Consider the following 12,138-nt stretch of genomic DNA (forward strand, 5'->3'; position numbering starts at 1 on the left):
GGAGCACCGGCTGGAGCTTCCTGTGCTACAGCGGGTTCCCACTAGCTACCTGTTTTACCCTTGGTAGTGTATGTATGTCAATCTAATCTCCCGATTTCGTCTACCTTCCTCTTCCCCCACTGTGTACACATGTTTGTTCACAACTGTGTCTCTATTCCTGCCCTGCAACGAGGTTCATCTGTATCATTTTTCCTAGATTCCACCTATATGCATTAGTATATGATATTTTTTCTCTTTATGACTTACTTCACTCTGCATGACAGACTCAAGCAACTGACAAAGGATTCATCTCCAAAATATACAAATAGTTCATGCAACTCAATAGCAAAACAACAAACAACCCAATCCAAAAATGGGCAGAAGACCGAAATAGACCTTTCTTCAAAGAAGACATACATGAAAGAGGCACATGAAAAGATCTAAACATCACTAATTATTAGAGAAATGCAAATCAAAACTGCCATGAGTTATCACCTCACACCAGTCAGAGTGGCCATCATAAAAAATCTACAGACAATAAATGCTGGAGAGGGTGTGGAGAAAAGGGAACCCTCTTGCTCTATTGTTAGGAATGTAAATTGATACATCCTTGTGGAGAACACTATGGAGGGTCCTTTAAAAGGTAAAAATAGAACTACCATATGACCCAGCAATTCCACTGCTGGGATATCCCTGAGAAAACCAGGGATTTAAAAATTTATAACTTAAAATGACACATGTACTCCAGTGTTCATTGGAGCACTATTTACAATAGGCCAGACATGGAAGCAGCCTAGATGTGTATCAACGGATAAATGGATAAAGAAGATGTGGTACAAAAACACAGTGGAATATTACATGGTCATAAAAAGAAATGAAATCTAATTACTAATCTAATAGACTAGATCTAATGACTAATGTAGGTATGACACACAGGTTTTCACGTGTTTGTGAAATGATATTATGAGGATGGAGATAAGCATTTTTTATGAAATAAAGTCTCAGAAAACTTCAGAAGTTATGGAGAATGTTTTAGAAAGTTAGAATGATGGATGGAAGGAGGCACTGAAGTGATTGCATCTAATTTCTTCCCAAAGATGTTTTATAAATAGGACATGTAACATTTTGACTTTCCAAGTGTTAATGAAGTGCTTTTAAGAAGTGATTAGTTGGTCACCTGGATTATAATTGCACCATCCACATAATATTTAACATAAATTCTGGTTTACTTGATAAAATAAGAATTGGATTAATAATGAAAAGTTCAGTTTTATGACTGCATTTAACCAATGTTTCATTCACAATGAGGATACACCACTTTTCCTTCATGACAGGTTGTTCGAAATGTACGAATTGGTGTCGTTGGGCGATATCCACGTTTACATGTAAATTCAATAGTGTCATCTGTTCTAGTATAAAGTTTTTTATCATCTCTCCATTTTAACTGTATGTTATGTTGTTTCATCATTTCTTCTGAAATTACACATGCATCTGAAGTTAAAAAGAAACATAGAACATTAAGTAGTATACAAGTATATCCCTCAGGATTTTAGACTTCCAAGTAGAATCTTCTACACTGGTCCAGGATTTCATTCTCAAAATCTTTTCCAAGCCAACTTACTGAAAATCCATTATGTAGATTCCAATTAATGATATTAAAATGAGGTGCTACGTTTAATTTATTAAGTGTTATAATGAAGGAGTCATGAAGTCAATATCACATTGAGTTTATATTAAATAATCTTTCATTGCTATGATTCCTTGAACAAGAGTTTTTCAAACTTTATTTTCTCATGTATTATTATCTGTTAGTCACGCATTCAATAGAATTGTTGTTAGTCCATAATATTTCTATTCTAAATAGCAAAATGTTATACGAATTACACTGAGTTTCCCAGGACCTATGAGAAGATGAAAGCATTACCTAAGCACTTTGGTGGTTCAGACCACTCTCCATTCCGACACACTATGTGTCTGTTTCCCTGAAGTACGTAGTAGGCCTGGCACTGGTACTCAACAGCCGATCCCGGAGGATACTGTGATAATGGGAATGAGACAGTGTCTCCATTGTCTATTGGTGGAGGAGGCCCACATCTTCCTCGAGGGTCTAAACACATAATTTGACTTATTGAGAGACCAAAGAAAAACAGAGGTGAAAGAAAGCAAATAAAAATATACCACAATATGTAATATCAAGATTTATGATTTCTGATGACAGAAATGATTCATTTAAGGAATTTTAATCACTTAAACTGAGAGTCAAATTTTAAGGCCTTCCTTTCACCCCATGTGAAAGCATACATTAGACATTAACAAACATGTCTGCTTCGTGGTATTCTGGTACTTAAAAATGTTTTCCTTAATGAATGTATGCTGGAAAGATGGACTGCTACCATAAACAAAGGAAGTTTCTTGGTCTTAGGTATTAAGCATACTGCAATGGCTATTGAATCTTTAGTTATTTTTAAAATTGATTTTCATTTTTTTTCCAAGAGAAACATCAACTTCTTAAATAAAACTCAAGGAATTACAAATGTGTATAATGTGAAGGGAATTTCAGGCTTTCTGTCTGGACAAAATGAGAAGGGAACATTTCTGCTTATTTCTTCTGTTACATATTCCCTCTGTTAACTAAAAATCCTGAACAGAATTATAAAAACCAACCCAAGAGGTTGTGAAGAGTGTAGAAAAGAAGTAGATTGTTTTGAGACCTTGGGATTCAAGGAGTTACGATGCACTGGTTGTTGGAGCTTTCACTTTGCTTTGTATGTATCAGGACCGGGCACTGAGATTGCAACCCAGAAATGATCTCACATTCAGGCAAAATTAACAAACAAAAAGGTCACAAGAAGGTTCTGCTTTCTTTAGGCACAGGCCCAGGAAAGGACCAACCTAGCAAGGCAGAAACATTTTTCACAGTACAGGACTTAGTCTAGAAAAACACCACAGAGGGAACCTAAGAGTAACGCTCTCTTCACCTTGATCAGCAGGGGCCTTTGATGAGCCTAGACTTTTCACCCGCGCTGGAAGGGAACAAGATGCCTGTCCTTGTGTTTGGACTGCACCCTGGGGGTTTCATGGTCTCCTGGAACCTGGATCTTACATCTGCCGTAAAGTTACTTTTGTGGATAGATGCTAAATTTTTATTATGGAAGGTGGGATACCAGGAGGAGCATCTTATCCTTTATCTTGCTGACATCACTCTAATCTCCATGCTATTTTTGTCTGTATTTCATAATTGTTCTCTTCTTTCTGTTTGGAATTTCTTGTTTCTAATAATTTTGTATATTCTCTAACTATTTTATTAATCTCTGTTTAGCAGATTGCTTCTGTTTCCTTTCTTCAATTAATAATAATTCAATCACATTACAGTTTTTTGGACACCTGTATGTTTGGTTTGCAAATGCTCATTTAAAAAAAAATTTATTCTATATCAGAGCACAGCTGAACTGTTCAGTAAAGTGACTCAGGTGTTCAGTACAGTGTTCAGTAAAGTGACTCAGTTATACATATACATGTATCTCTTCCTGGAAATTGTTTTTATTGCAGTATAGTTGATTTGCAGTGTTGTGTTAGTTTCAGGTGGAAAGCAAAGTGAATCTCTTATACATATATCGACTCTTTTTTAGATTCATTTCCCATAATCACCCAATAAAGGTGATTTTTAAAAATTGTTAAAATCATCTGTATTCAGATTTGAATTACATACAATAAAATCCACGTGTCAGCCAATGATGTGACAATGTGTAAATGTCACAAACCCAACCCACTAGAGGCAGTTTTCTTCTCCCTTTACAGTTCTGCTGTTCCATTTCTACTCCATCCCTCCCCAACAACTCTCCTCCACTTGGAAGCCCATGTTTTCTGTCCCTCCAGAGCAATGCTGCCTTCCTACAACTTTGTTTATGGATTCATACAACATGCCTTCTCTTGCATCTGGCTGCTTTATGGCATCAAATGTCGGGCCCTGTCTGCTCTGTGGTGTCTTGCATCATTAGCTCACTCCTTTTCATTGTGGAGCAGGGTAGCTTTATATAAACATAAGTATGTTTATCCATTTTATCCTCTGTTGACTGTCTTTTGAAGTGCTTCCAGCTTGTGGCAGTTATAATTGAGCTATTTATGAGCACCTGAACTCAAGTCTTCGAGTAAACATGTATTTCCTATTTCCTGCTGTATATTTAAAAGTGAAATTGCTGGGCTATCTGATACATGCATGATTAAATCTATAGGAAACTGCCACACTGATATTCAGAGTGATTGTACCATCTTACATTCCCACCAGCAATGTGTGAGAGTTCCAGTTGAATCCTCACTAACAAACAGAATGATTGGTTTTTTTTTAACTGAGGTACAATTGGTTTCCAATACTGTGTTAGTCTGAGGTGTATAGCATGGTGATGCAGTACTTTTATAGATTATACTCCCTTGTAGTTTAAGACAGAGACTGTAATTCCCTCTGCTATACCATATACCCGTGTGGCATATCTGTTCTATATAATACATGGTACTTAGTACCCCTTAGTCCCATACCTCTAACTTGCCCCTCCCTACTTCCTTCCATCTTTTGGTAACTGTGAATTTTTTCCTATATCTGGGAGTCTGTTTCTGTTTTGCATATACATTCAGTTATATTATTTTTTAGATTCCATATATAAATGATATCAGAGTATTTGACTTTCTGAGTTGAGTGCATTTCACTGAAGATTATATTCTCTGGGGCTATCCATGCTGTTACAGATGGCACTACTTCATTCTCTTTTGTGGCTGTGTAGTATTCCACTGTACATATACAATGGAAAACACCTGAGTTGGTTGCCAGGGGGGCCAACCTTGTGATGAGAAGATTACAAGTTTCAATCCCACAACCCTGACCTCCAGGGAGGGAAGAGTGGCTGCAGATCGCATCAACTGCTGATGGCCCATGGCGTAATCAATTGCCCCTGTCATAAAACCTCCATAAGAAAAAAAGGATGGGATTCTGAGAGATTCCTGGTTGGTGAACATGTGGATGTGCTGGAAGAGTGGCTACTACGAGGGGCCTGGAAGTTCCTCGCCTTCTACACACCTCACCCTGTGCATCTCTTCCATCTGAGTGTTCCTCAGTTATGTTCTTTATATTCTTTAAGCTGGGAATCTGGGAAACCAAATGTTTCTTTCAGTTCTGTGAACCACTCTAGCAAATTAACTGAACGGGAAGAAGAGGTGGGACCCGCTAATACATAGCCCGTAGACAAAAGAATAGATGACAAGCTAGACTGGTGACTGACTTGTGAAGTGGGCGGTGGGAGGAAGAAGTCGTGGGGGCCTGAGCGTCTGCCTGTGGGAACTGATCGTATTTCCAGTTAGACAGTTTCAGGGAATTGCTTGGTGCTATGGAAAACATGCATCGTCGTGATAGGAAAGATCATTAAACAACTGGAATGGCCTATTTCAACAACTATAACTAGGTTTGTCCTAAGTTCAAGTAAAAGCCACGTGTGGTAACTGAAATATTCAATTTGACAGATTTGAAAAAGGCTAGTTTTCTTTCCCTTTGTTTCCTCCCTATGTATCATTCACTTACTTGCTGAAGGACCTTGTCAGAGTCAACTGGCTGCCTTTTAAAGTTCCATGCTGCTGCTGCTAAGTCACTTCAGTCGTGTCCGACTCTGTGCGACCCCATAGTCGGCAGCCCACCAGGCTCCCCCGTCCCTGGGATTCTCCAGGCAAGAACACTGGAGTGGGTTGCAATTTCCTTTTCCAAGGCATGAAGGTGAAAAGAGAAAGTGAAGTCGCTCAGTTGTGTCTGACTCTTAGTGACCCCGTGGACTGCAGCCTACCAGGCTCTGTTGCTGCTAAGTCGCTTCAGTCGTGTCTGACTCTGTGCGACCCCATGGACTGCAGCCTACCAGGCTCCTCCATCCATGGGATTTGCCAGGCAAGAGTACTGGAGTGGGGTGCCATTGCCTTCTCCATTGAAGTTCCATGAGAGAACCATATTTTGACTTGCTTCTTTTGATGCATTGTTACATTATGTGAAGCTATTAGGATTTACATTAAAATGCTGTGTATTCAAAAGCAGCACAATATGTATTACCAAGATTTGTTGATTCTGATAAAAATCGTTCACTGAAGAAACTATATAATGTGAGAATTATAGTTTTTCACCATGTTCTTGGCTAGTGTTTGCTATTATTACCTACATTTAACTTATGTAAGTAGACAAAATGATTTTCTAGTGATGACCCAGATATTTGCAGCTCTACTTAGGCAGAGTTGGAACCTTGAACTGAAAAGGTGATGATGGTAGCAACAGCAATATTGCCTGTACTTAATATTGTTATTTCTCTATAAAATATAAGTGAATACCGGACCTGAGAGCACAGCATGTTACTCACAGACATGACGGCATTCAGGAGGGGAGGACCAGCCTCTTTCTCCACATGTAATGTTGCTCTGACCATTTGGGAGGCTGTAGCCAGTATCACACACAATGTGAACGATGTCACCTTCTCGGTGCGTTTGTCCTGAAGATGTAGATTGACCATTTTCCACCCAAGGGAAAAAGCACTGTCCTAAAAGGCAAAAAATGACTGGTACTCATTTTGCAATGAAAGAGTATGACATTTTGCGAAGTTCCAAAGAGAAATCAAGTACAAAAAAATTGCTTCTTAAAATTTGGCCATGCATGTAAAAAATTAGTATGCCATGTCATTAATTCCAACTTGTATAATGAAAACATTTTTCATTTGTAAAGTCACTTTCCACAGACATCTTCTCATAATAACTGTCTTAGGTCATCTTTGCTGGCTCCTCTGGTCTCCACTGTCCAGACCCTGAAATTCCTTCAGGCACAGCCTCTCCACCCACTGGACACACTGATAATTCATCCCAGTAATGAGTAGGGTGCTTACTCACTGAGGCACTTTGGTGTTGGGGACCATCCTTCCTCTGTACAGTTTATTCGAGTCCAGAGTGATTGTGAAGGAGTCACAAAGCTGTGTTCACAGGTGTAGTAGAAATATTTCCCTACATCAGCTGGGAAGATTTTTTTATATCTATTTTCATTATATATGCTTCCATGTTTTATTTCGGGAAAATCACACGTTTTTCCTTAAGAAAAAAAATAGTTGTTGTACATTAGTGAGTAGTTTTATGTTTGTTAATAATCCCACTGATGAATTTATTCTTCTTCTTAGCTTAATTATCTCACTTGTAGTAGTGATAGAGATCTGGGACAGTCTATAACAGGGTGCAAAGGTCCTGGAGAAACGCAGGATGTTTATGTTCTTTGGAAGTGTTTCTAATATTGACATTATACAGGGGAAAAGAAGAGAGAGAAAACATAATGTATTTTCTTTTCCTTAGAGTATGAGGTAATTTCCCTATAAGTTTACTCTTCATCATGACGACACAATGCGGACAATTTCCACAAGTCGCCTATTAAAATATAAAGACCCATGAAAGTAGGTAAAACACGAAGCTACGCTTAAGAGGGAAGCTAAGTGTTCAGATCTGTTTCAACTTACCTCGCCCATGAGCACAGCAAACCCACAGGGTGAGGATGACATTGAGTAGTAACAGCATGTTAGACATTCTCAAAGGCAGGTTCATGCAAATGTTCCAGTTGTGTGGTTTGGTTGTTTAGCAGCTCCTCAAGTGTGACTCCGAATTTAAGGGGATATCTATCAATGTGATGCTAGTTAAGTGAGGTCACTTAGTATCAAAGTTCAAAGAACTTTGCCAAATCCCTGAATTCCTGGTAGTGGTTTCAAAACAATTTCTTGAATTCATTCCCAGATATGTACTTGTCTGTTGGGAAAGACAGAAGGCAAGAAGAGAAGGGAACCCAGAGGATGAGACGGTTGAACGGTATCACCACCTCAGTGGATACGTGTTGGAGTAAGCTCCGGGAAATGGTGAAGCACAGGGAAGTCTGGTGTGTTGCAGTCCATGGGGTCCCAAAGAGTCGGACACGATTGAGTGACTGAACAACAACAAATGTACTTGTATGAGTTTGTTTCTTTTTAAGGAGAGTACTAGACTGGCCTCCAAAGTGATATAAAACACTGATTTTTAAATTAAACACTTCTTGAAAAAACACCATTTCTTTCTCAGCCAAATGAGTAACCGAGTCCATGTCACTAACACTTTCTCGCCTTTACTTACCTTTTCCCAGCTTTGCGTGGGGTAGGGATTTATGAAAATGGATGTGTTTTTGGACCTTACTCCACCCTCTATATTTTCTTGTGCTTAGGGAAGCACCAGTTTTTTTGGAACTCACTTGGGATCATGCTAATAAGTACAGGAGTTTCAGTGTATTCTCGGTATTAAGTATTGAATGTGCTTTGTGTGTGTGCTCCCTTGAGTCTGACTCTTTGTGACCCCATGGACTCTAGCTGCTAGGCTCCTCTGTCCATGGGATTTCCCAGGAAGAGATACTGGAGTGGGTTACCATTTACTTTTCTATAACGTACTTTGAGGCACCTTTTAATTTTAAAACATATTCAGATGTACACAATGATAATCTTCTTTTTATAGGAATATAACTCAAGAATCTGCATCTGTTCTTTCACTGACTTATTTGCTTTTATTCTTTATTTTGTTTATATGTGTGTATTTATATAACCAATTATATTTGTCATCATTTAAACTGTAATTCTTTTAATAGAAGAAAATTTCTATTATCAAGAAATTCTATTATCTAATTATCAAGCAGATAATTAACATGGAAAATACAATACTATTATAAAGGAAAAGAAAATAGATCAGTCACCAATGTGAGAGTTAATGCACAGAAATTATTTATTATTTCCTTACATAATATTACTATAATAGTTTCAAAATACTAAATTATTTATTAATGTCATTAAAACTTCCAGAATAGAAAACAGCTTATAGCAACTAACCCTTCTATAAAGAAATATTATAATCTAATACAAACTACAACAATGAGTACTTGACATACTGAAAGAAAGCAAAAAATGGTAAGTGTCCAACCCTTGAAAAAATGGAACTAAACTGGGCTCTGTATTTACCCATTTTTGGGGAAATTCCCCCAAATCTTCATATTTCTCCTTATCTACAAAATCCACATGAGTATTTATGGGGTGAAACTGCAAAATCAGATAAAATAAAATTAAAAAGAGAATTACCATATAATAATAAAGAGTGTTTTATAATAAATAGTCCAGATGGTGTTGAATTCACTGAGGCAAAAGAAAAAAAGCCATTACGGTGGTAAGTGGTAAGGGCAGAGCAAAATGTAATTATAACACGTAATGTTTACAAATTAAGGCTTCCACCAAAAAAAGGCTGTTAGACCAATTGTATTAAAAAATTCATACGAAACAAAAATTGAAAAGCCACACTGTGGCTTTTATTAAAAGCCACACTGACTTTTATAAATAGTTAAAAAAACTTTATGAAATGCATTTGAGAAAATGTTTGAAGAGTGCTACACTGCAAATTGTAAAACAAAACTGAGAAAAATGTTAAAATGCAAATCAAGGAAGAAGTAGATGGTGATTCTTTAATTTGTCCTCCAAAAGTTAATGATATGACTTAAAAATGCATGTGCCCATGGCCAGATCAATCTTGAAAATAAAAGAAGATTCATAATACCAGATATCTAGATTTATAATTAAGGTATTGTGTTTATCACCAAGTGGTAGTTGGCTAATGATAGTCAAACTGATCAGTAGAAAGAAGAGAGTTCAGAAATACACACCCACCCAGAGATTACGTTTTGTGCACCAATGTAATTCAGCAGGGAAGGGAAGTTTTCCCCAGAAAGAGTGAGGTGACAGTTGCCTTTTGGTTGGTAAACAAAATAGAACCCTTTAAAAAAATATGTTTTTATTGAAGTATAGTTGATTTACGATGCTGTGTTTATTTCTTTTGTATAGTAAAATAGTTCAGTTATGCATATATTCTTCTTCACATTCATTTCCATTGCGGTTTGTCTCACAATACTGAATACAGTTCTCTGTGCCGTATGGTAGCTTTGTTTTATCTTTCGTATCTATAGTAGCTCGTGTCTGCTAATCCCACTCTCCCTACTCTTCCTCCCCCACACCGTTGGCAGCCACGGGTCTGCTCTCCATGTCTGTGAGTCTGTTTCATAAATGGGTTCCTTTTGTCATATTTTAGACTCCACATATAAGTGATATCATATGGCATTTGTCTTTCTCTATTTGCATAGTTAGTATTGAGAGTCCTTTTGATGTGCAACTCAAAAACCAGAAAACTTAATTAATTTATGACTTTTCTTTTTCCCTAGGAGAGTGTGCGGGAATTTTCCTGTAAGTTTACTCTCCATCGTGATGACAAATATAGACGATTTCTACAGAGGCACATGGAGGTGGATAAACATGAAGTTACACTCAGGAGGGGAACTGAGTGTTCAGATCTGTTTCAACTTTTTCCATGAGCACAGGAAACCCACGGGGTGAGGACAACATTGAGTATAACAGTATATTAGACATTCCCAACGGCATGTTCATATACATATTCCAGTTGTGTTGTTTGGTTGTTTAGCGGCTCATCAAGTGTGACTGAATTTAAGGGGATTTCTATCAATATGATGCTAGTTAAGTGAGGTTACTTAGTAAATATCAAAGTTCAAAGAGCTTTAAAAATCCCTGATTTCCTAGTAGTGGTTTCCCAACAGTTTCTTGAATTCATTCCCTGATATGTACTTTTACAAGTCTTTTTTTTTTTTTTTTTTTAAAGACAGTAACAGACTGGCTCCAAAAGTGATATAAAAATCTAATTTTTAAATTAAACACTTCTCAAAAATCGTTGAAGTTCTCTCTCAGCCAGGTGAAGCGTATGTGAATAACTGATTCCATCTCACCATCACTTTCTCATGCTTTGCTTGGGGCTCTATGGAAACCAACGTGTCTTTGGATCTCACTCCACCGTGTATTCTTTCTTGTGCTTATAAAGGGAAAGTCCCTCAGTCATCTCTGACTCTTTGAGACCCAGTGGACTATAGCCCACCAGCCTCTGTCCATGGGATTCTCCAGGCAAGAATGCTGGAGTGGATTGCCATTTCCTTCCCAAGGAGATCTTCCTGACCCAGGAATCAAACTCGGGTCTCTCACATTGCAGGCAGATTCTTTAGTGTCTGAGCCACCAGGGAAGCTGGTGCTTAGGGAAGCACCAATTTAAAAAAAAGAAAAAAAAAATCACTTGAGATAACAGTAATGAGTACAAGAGTTTCAGCATATTATTGACATTAAATATTCTTCAATGTGCTTTGAGGCACCTTTTAATTTAAAAATATATTCAGATGCACACAAAGATACCCTGGAGGGGGCATGGCAACCCACTCCAGTATTCTTACCTGGAGAATCCCCATGGACAGTGGTACCTGGCAGGCTACGGTCCATGGGGTCACAAAGAGTAGGACATGACTGAGCAACTAAGCACAGCACACCACAAGAGTGTGTCACTCCCATTTCCACTGGATTCCTGGTGCTATTAATCTTGTCCAAGGAGACACACCACCATGTATCAGATGCTGACTTAGCGCAGAGGGAAAATGGCCACAACCGGGCAAAGGACTGACACCTTGGAAACTCACTGAAACTGAGTTTTCTGACTGCTCTGCCACTGTTCTATCAATCGAACTGCTTCAGGTTGCTGGGGCCTATACATTCACTAGTGAATCCCAAAATTCACTAGGCCACTGCTGCATTTCTTTTCCTGTGACGTGAGTTCCTTGATCAGAAGCATTGCTCTGTGGACCGCCACCGTCCACAGAGGGTTGTTTTGGCAGATGCATTGTGCAGGGAAAGCATGTCCATCCAGAGTGACTTTGTATTCCAGGAAGAACAAAGCACAGCCCCTTCCATGATTAAGTGTCAGAGGAATCACCTGCTATCAGGTGGGTGGTCCTCACCCTGGGATTGTGCCACACTAGAGACTCAGCTGGTCTCTGCTGCTAGCAGACAGGACACTCAGCAGGGGCTAAGGGGATAGGCTTTGTGGAGTGGAAGTCATGTTTCTGAGAGCATAAATAACTTTCGTTCTGAAACCATGGCCCATTTGTACGTGAACCCACCAGGACATAACAGCAGAGGCTGGGGACAGTCTGACTGCATCCACCAAACACATCATCTTACCCACTTGACTTTTAAATTTGCCTCTGCTGAGATCAATCTTTGGTGA

General features: G+C 38.5%; 1 protein-coding gene across 1 annotated transcript; it reads right to left on the minus strand.

Annotated features, from left to right (window-relative positions):
* Positions 1-1,273: 1,273 nt before the first annotated feature.
* LOC102271627 (complement factor H-related protein 2) lies at positions 1,274-7,557 on the minus strand. The gene is made up of 5 exons (XM_005897226.3): positions 7,491-7,557; positions 6,880-7,074; positions 6,360-6,536; positions 1,904-2,086; positions 1,274-1,470 (listed from the first exon to the last, which is right to left on the minus strand). Exons 1-5 carry the CDS (start codon positions 7,555-7,557, stop codon positions 1,274-1,276), a joined length of 819 nt encoding a protein of 272 aa, XP_005897288.3.
* Between the last annotated feature and the right edge of the window lie 4,581 nt (positions 7,558-12,138).

The sequence above is a fragment of the Bos mutus genome, chromosome 16 (assembly GCF_027580195.1).
Source record: "Bos mutus isolate GX-2022 chromosome 16, NWIPB_WYAK_1.1, whole genome shotgun sequence".
NCBI classification, from domain to species: domain Eukaryota; kingdom Metazoa; phylum Chordata; class Mammalia; order Artiodactyla; family Bovidae; genus Bos; species Bos mutus.

Excerpts from the sequence above, each read along its gene's own strand:
- LOC102271627 (XM_005897226.3), bottom strand. The coding sequence starts at position 7,557 with ATGTCTAACATGCTGTTACTACTCAATGTCATCCTCACCCTGTGGGTT. Across the intron at positions 7,075-7,490 it reads TTGCTGTGCTCATGGGCGAG|GAAAAACGTGTGATTTTCCC; the intron begins GTAAGTTGAAAC and ends TTTTTTCTTAAG. Across the intron at positions 1,471-1,903 it reads TGAACCACCAAAGTGCTTAG|ATGCATGTGTAATTTCAGAA; the intron begins GTAATGCTTTCA and ends TTTTAACTTCAG.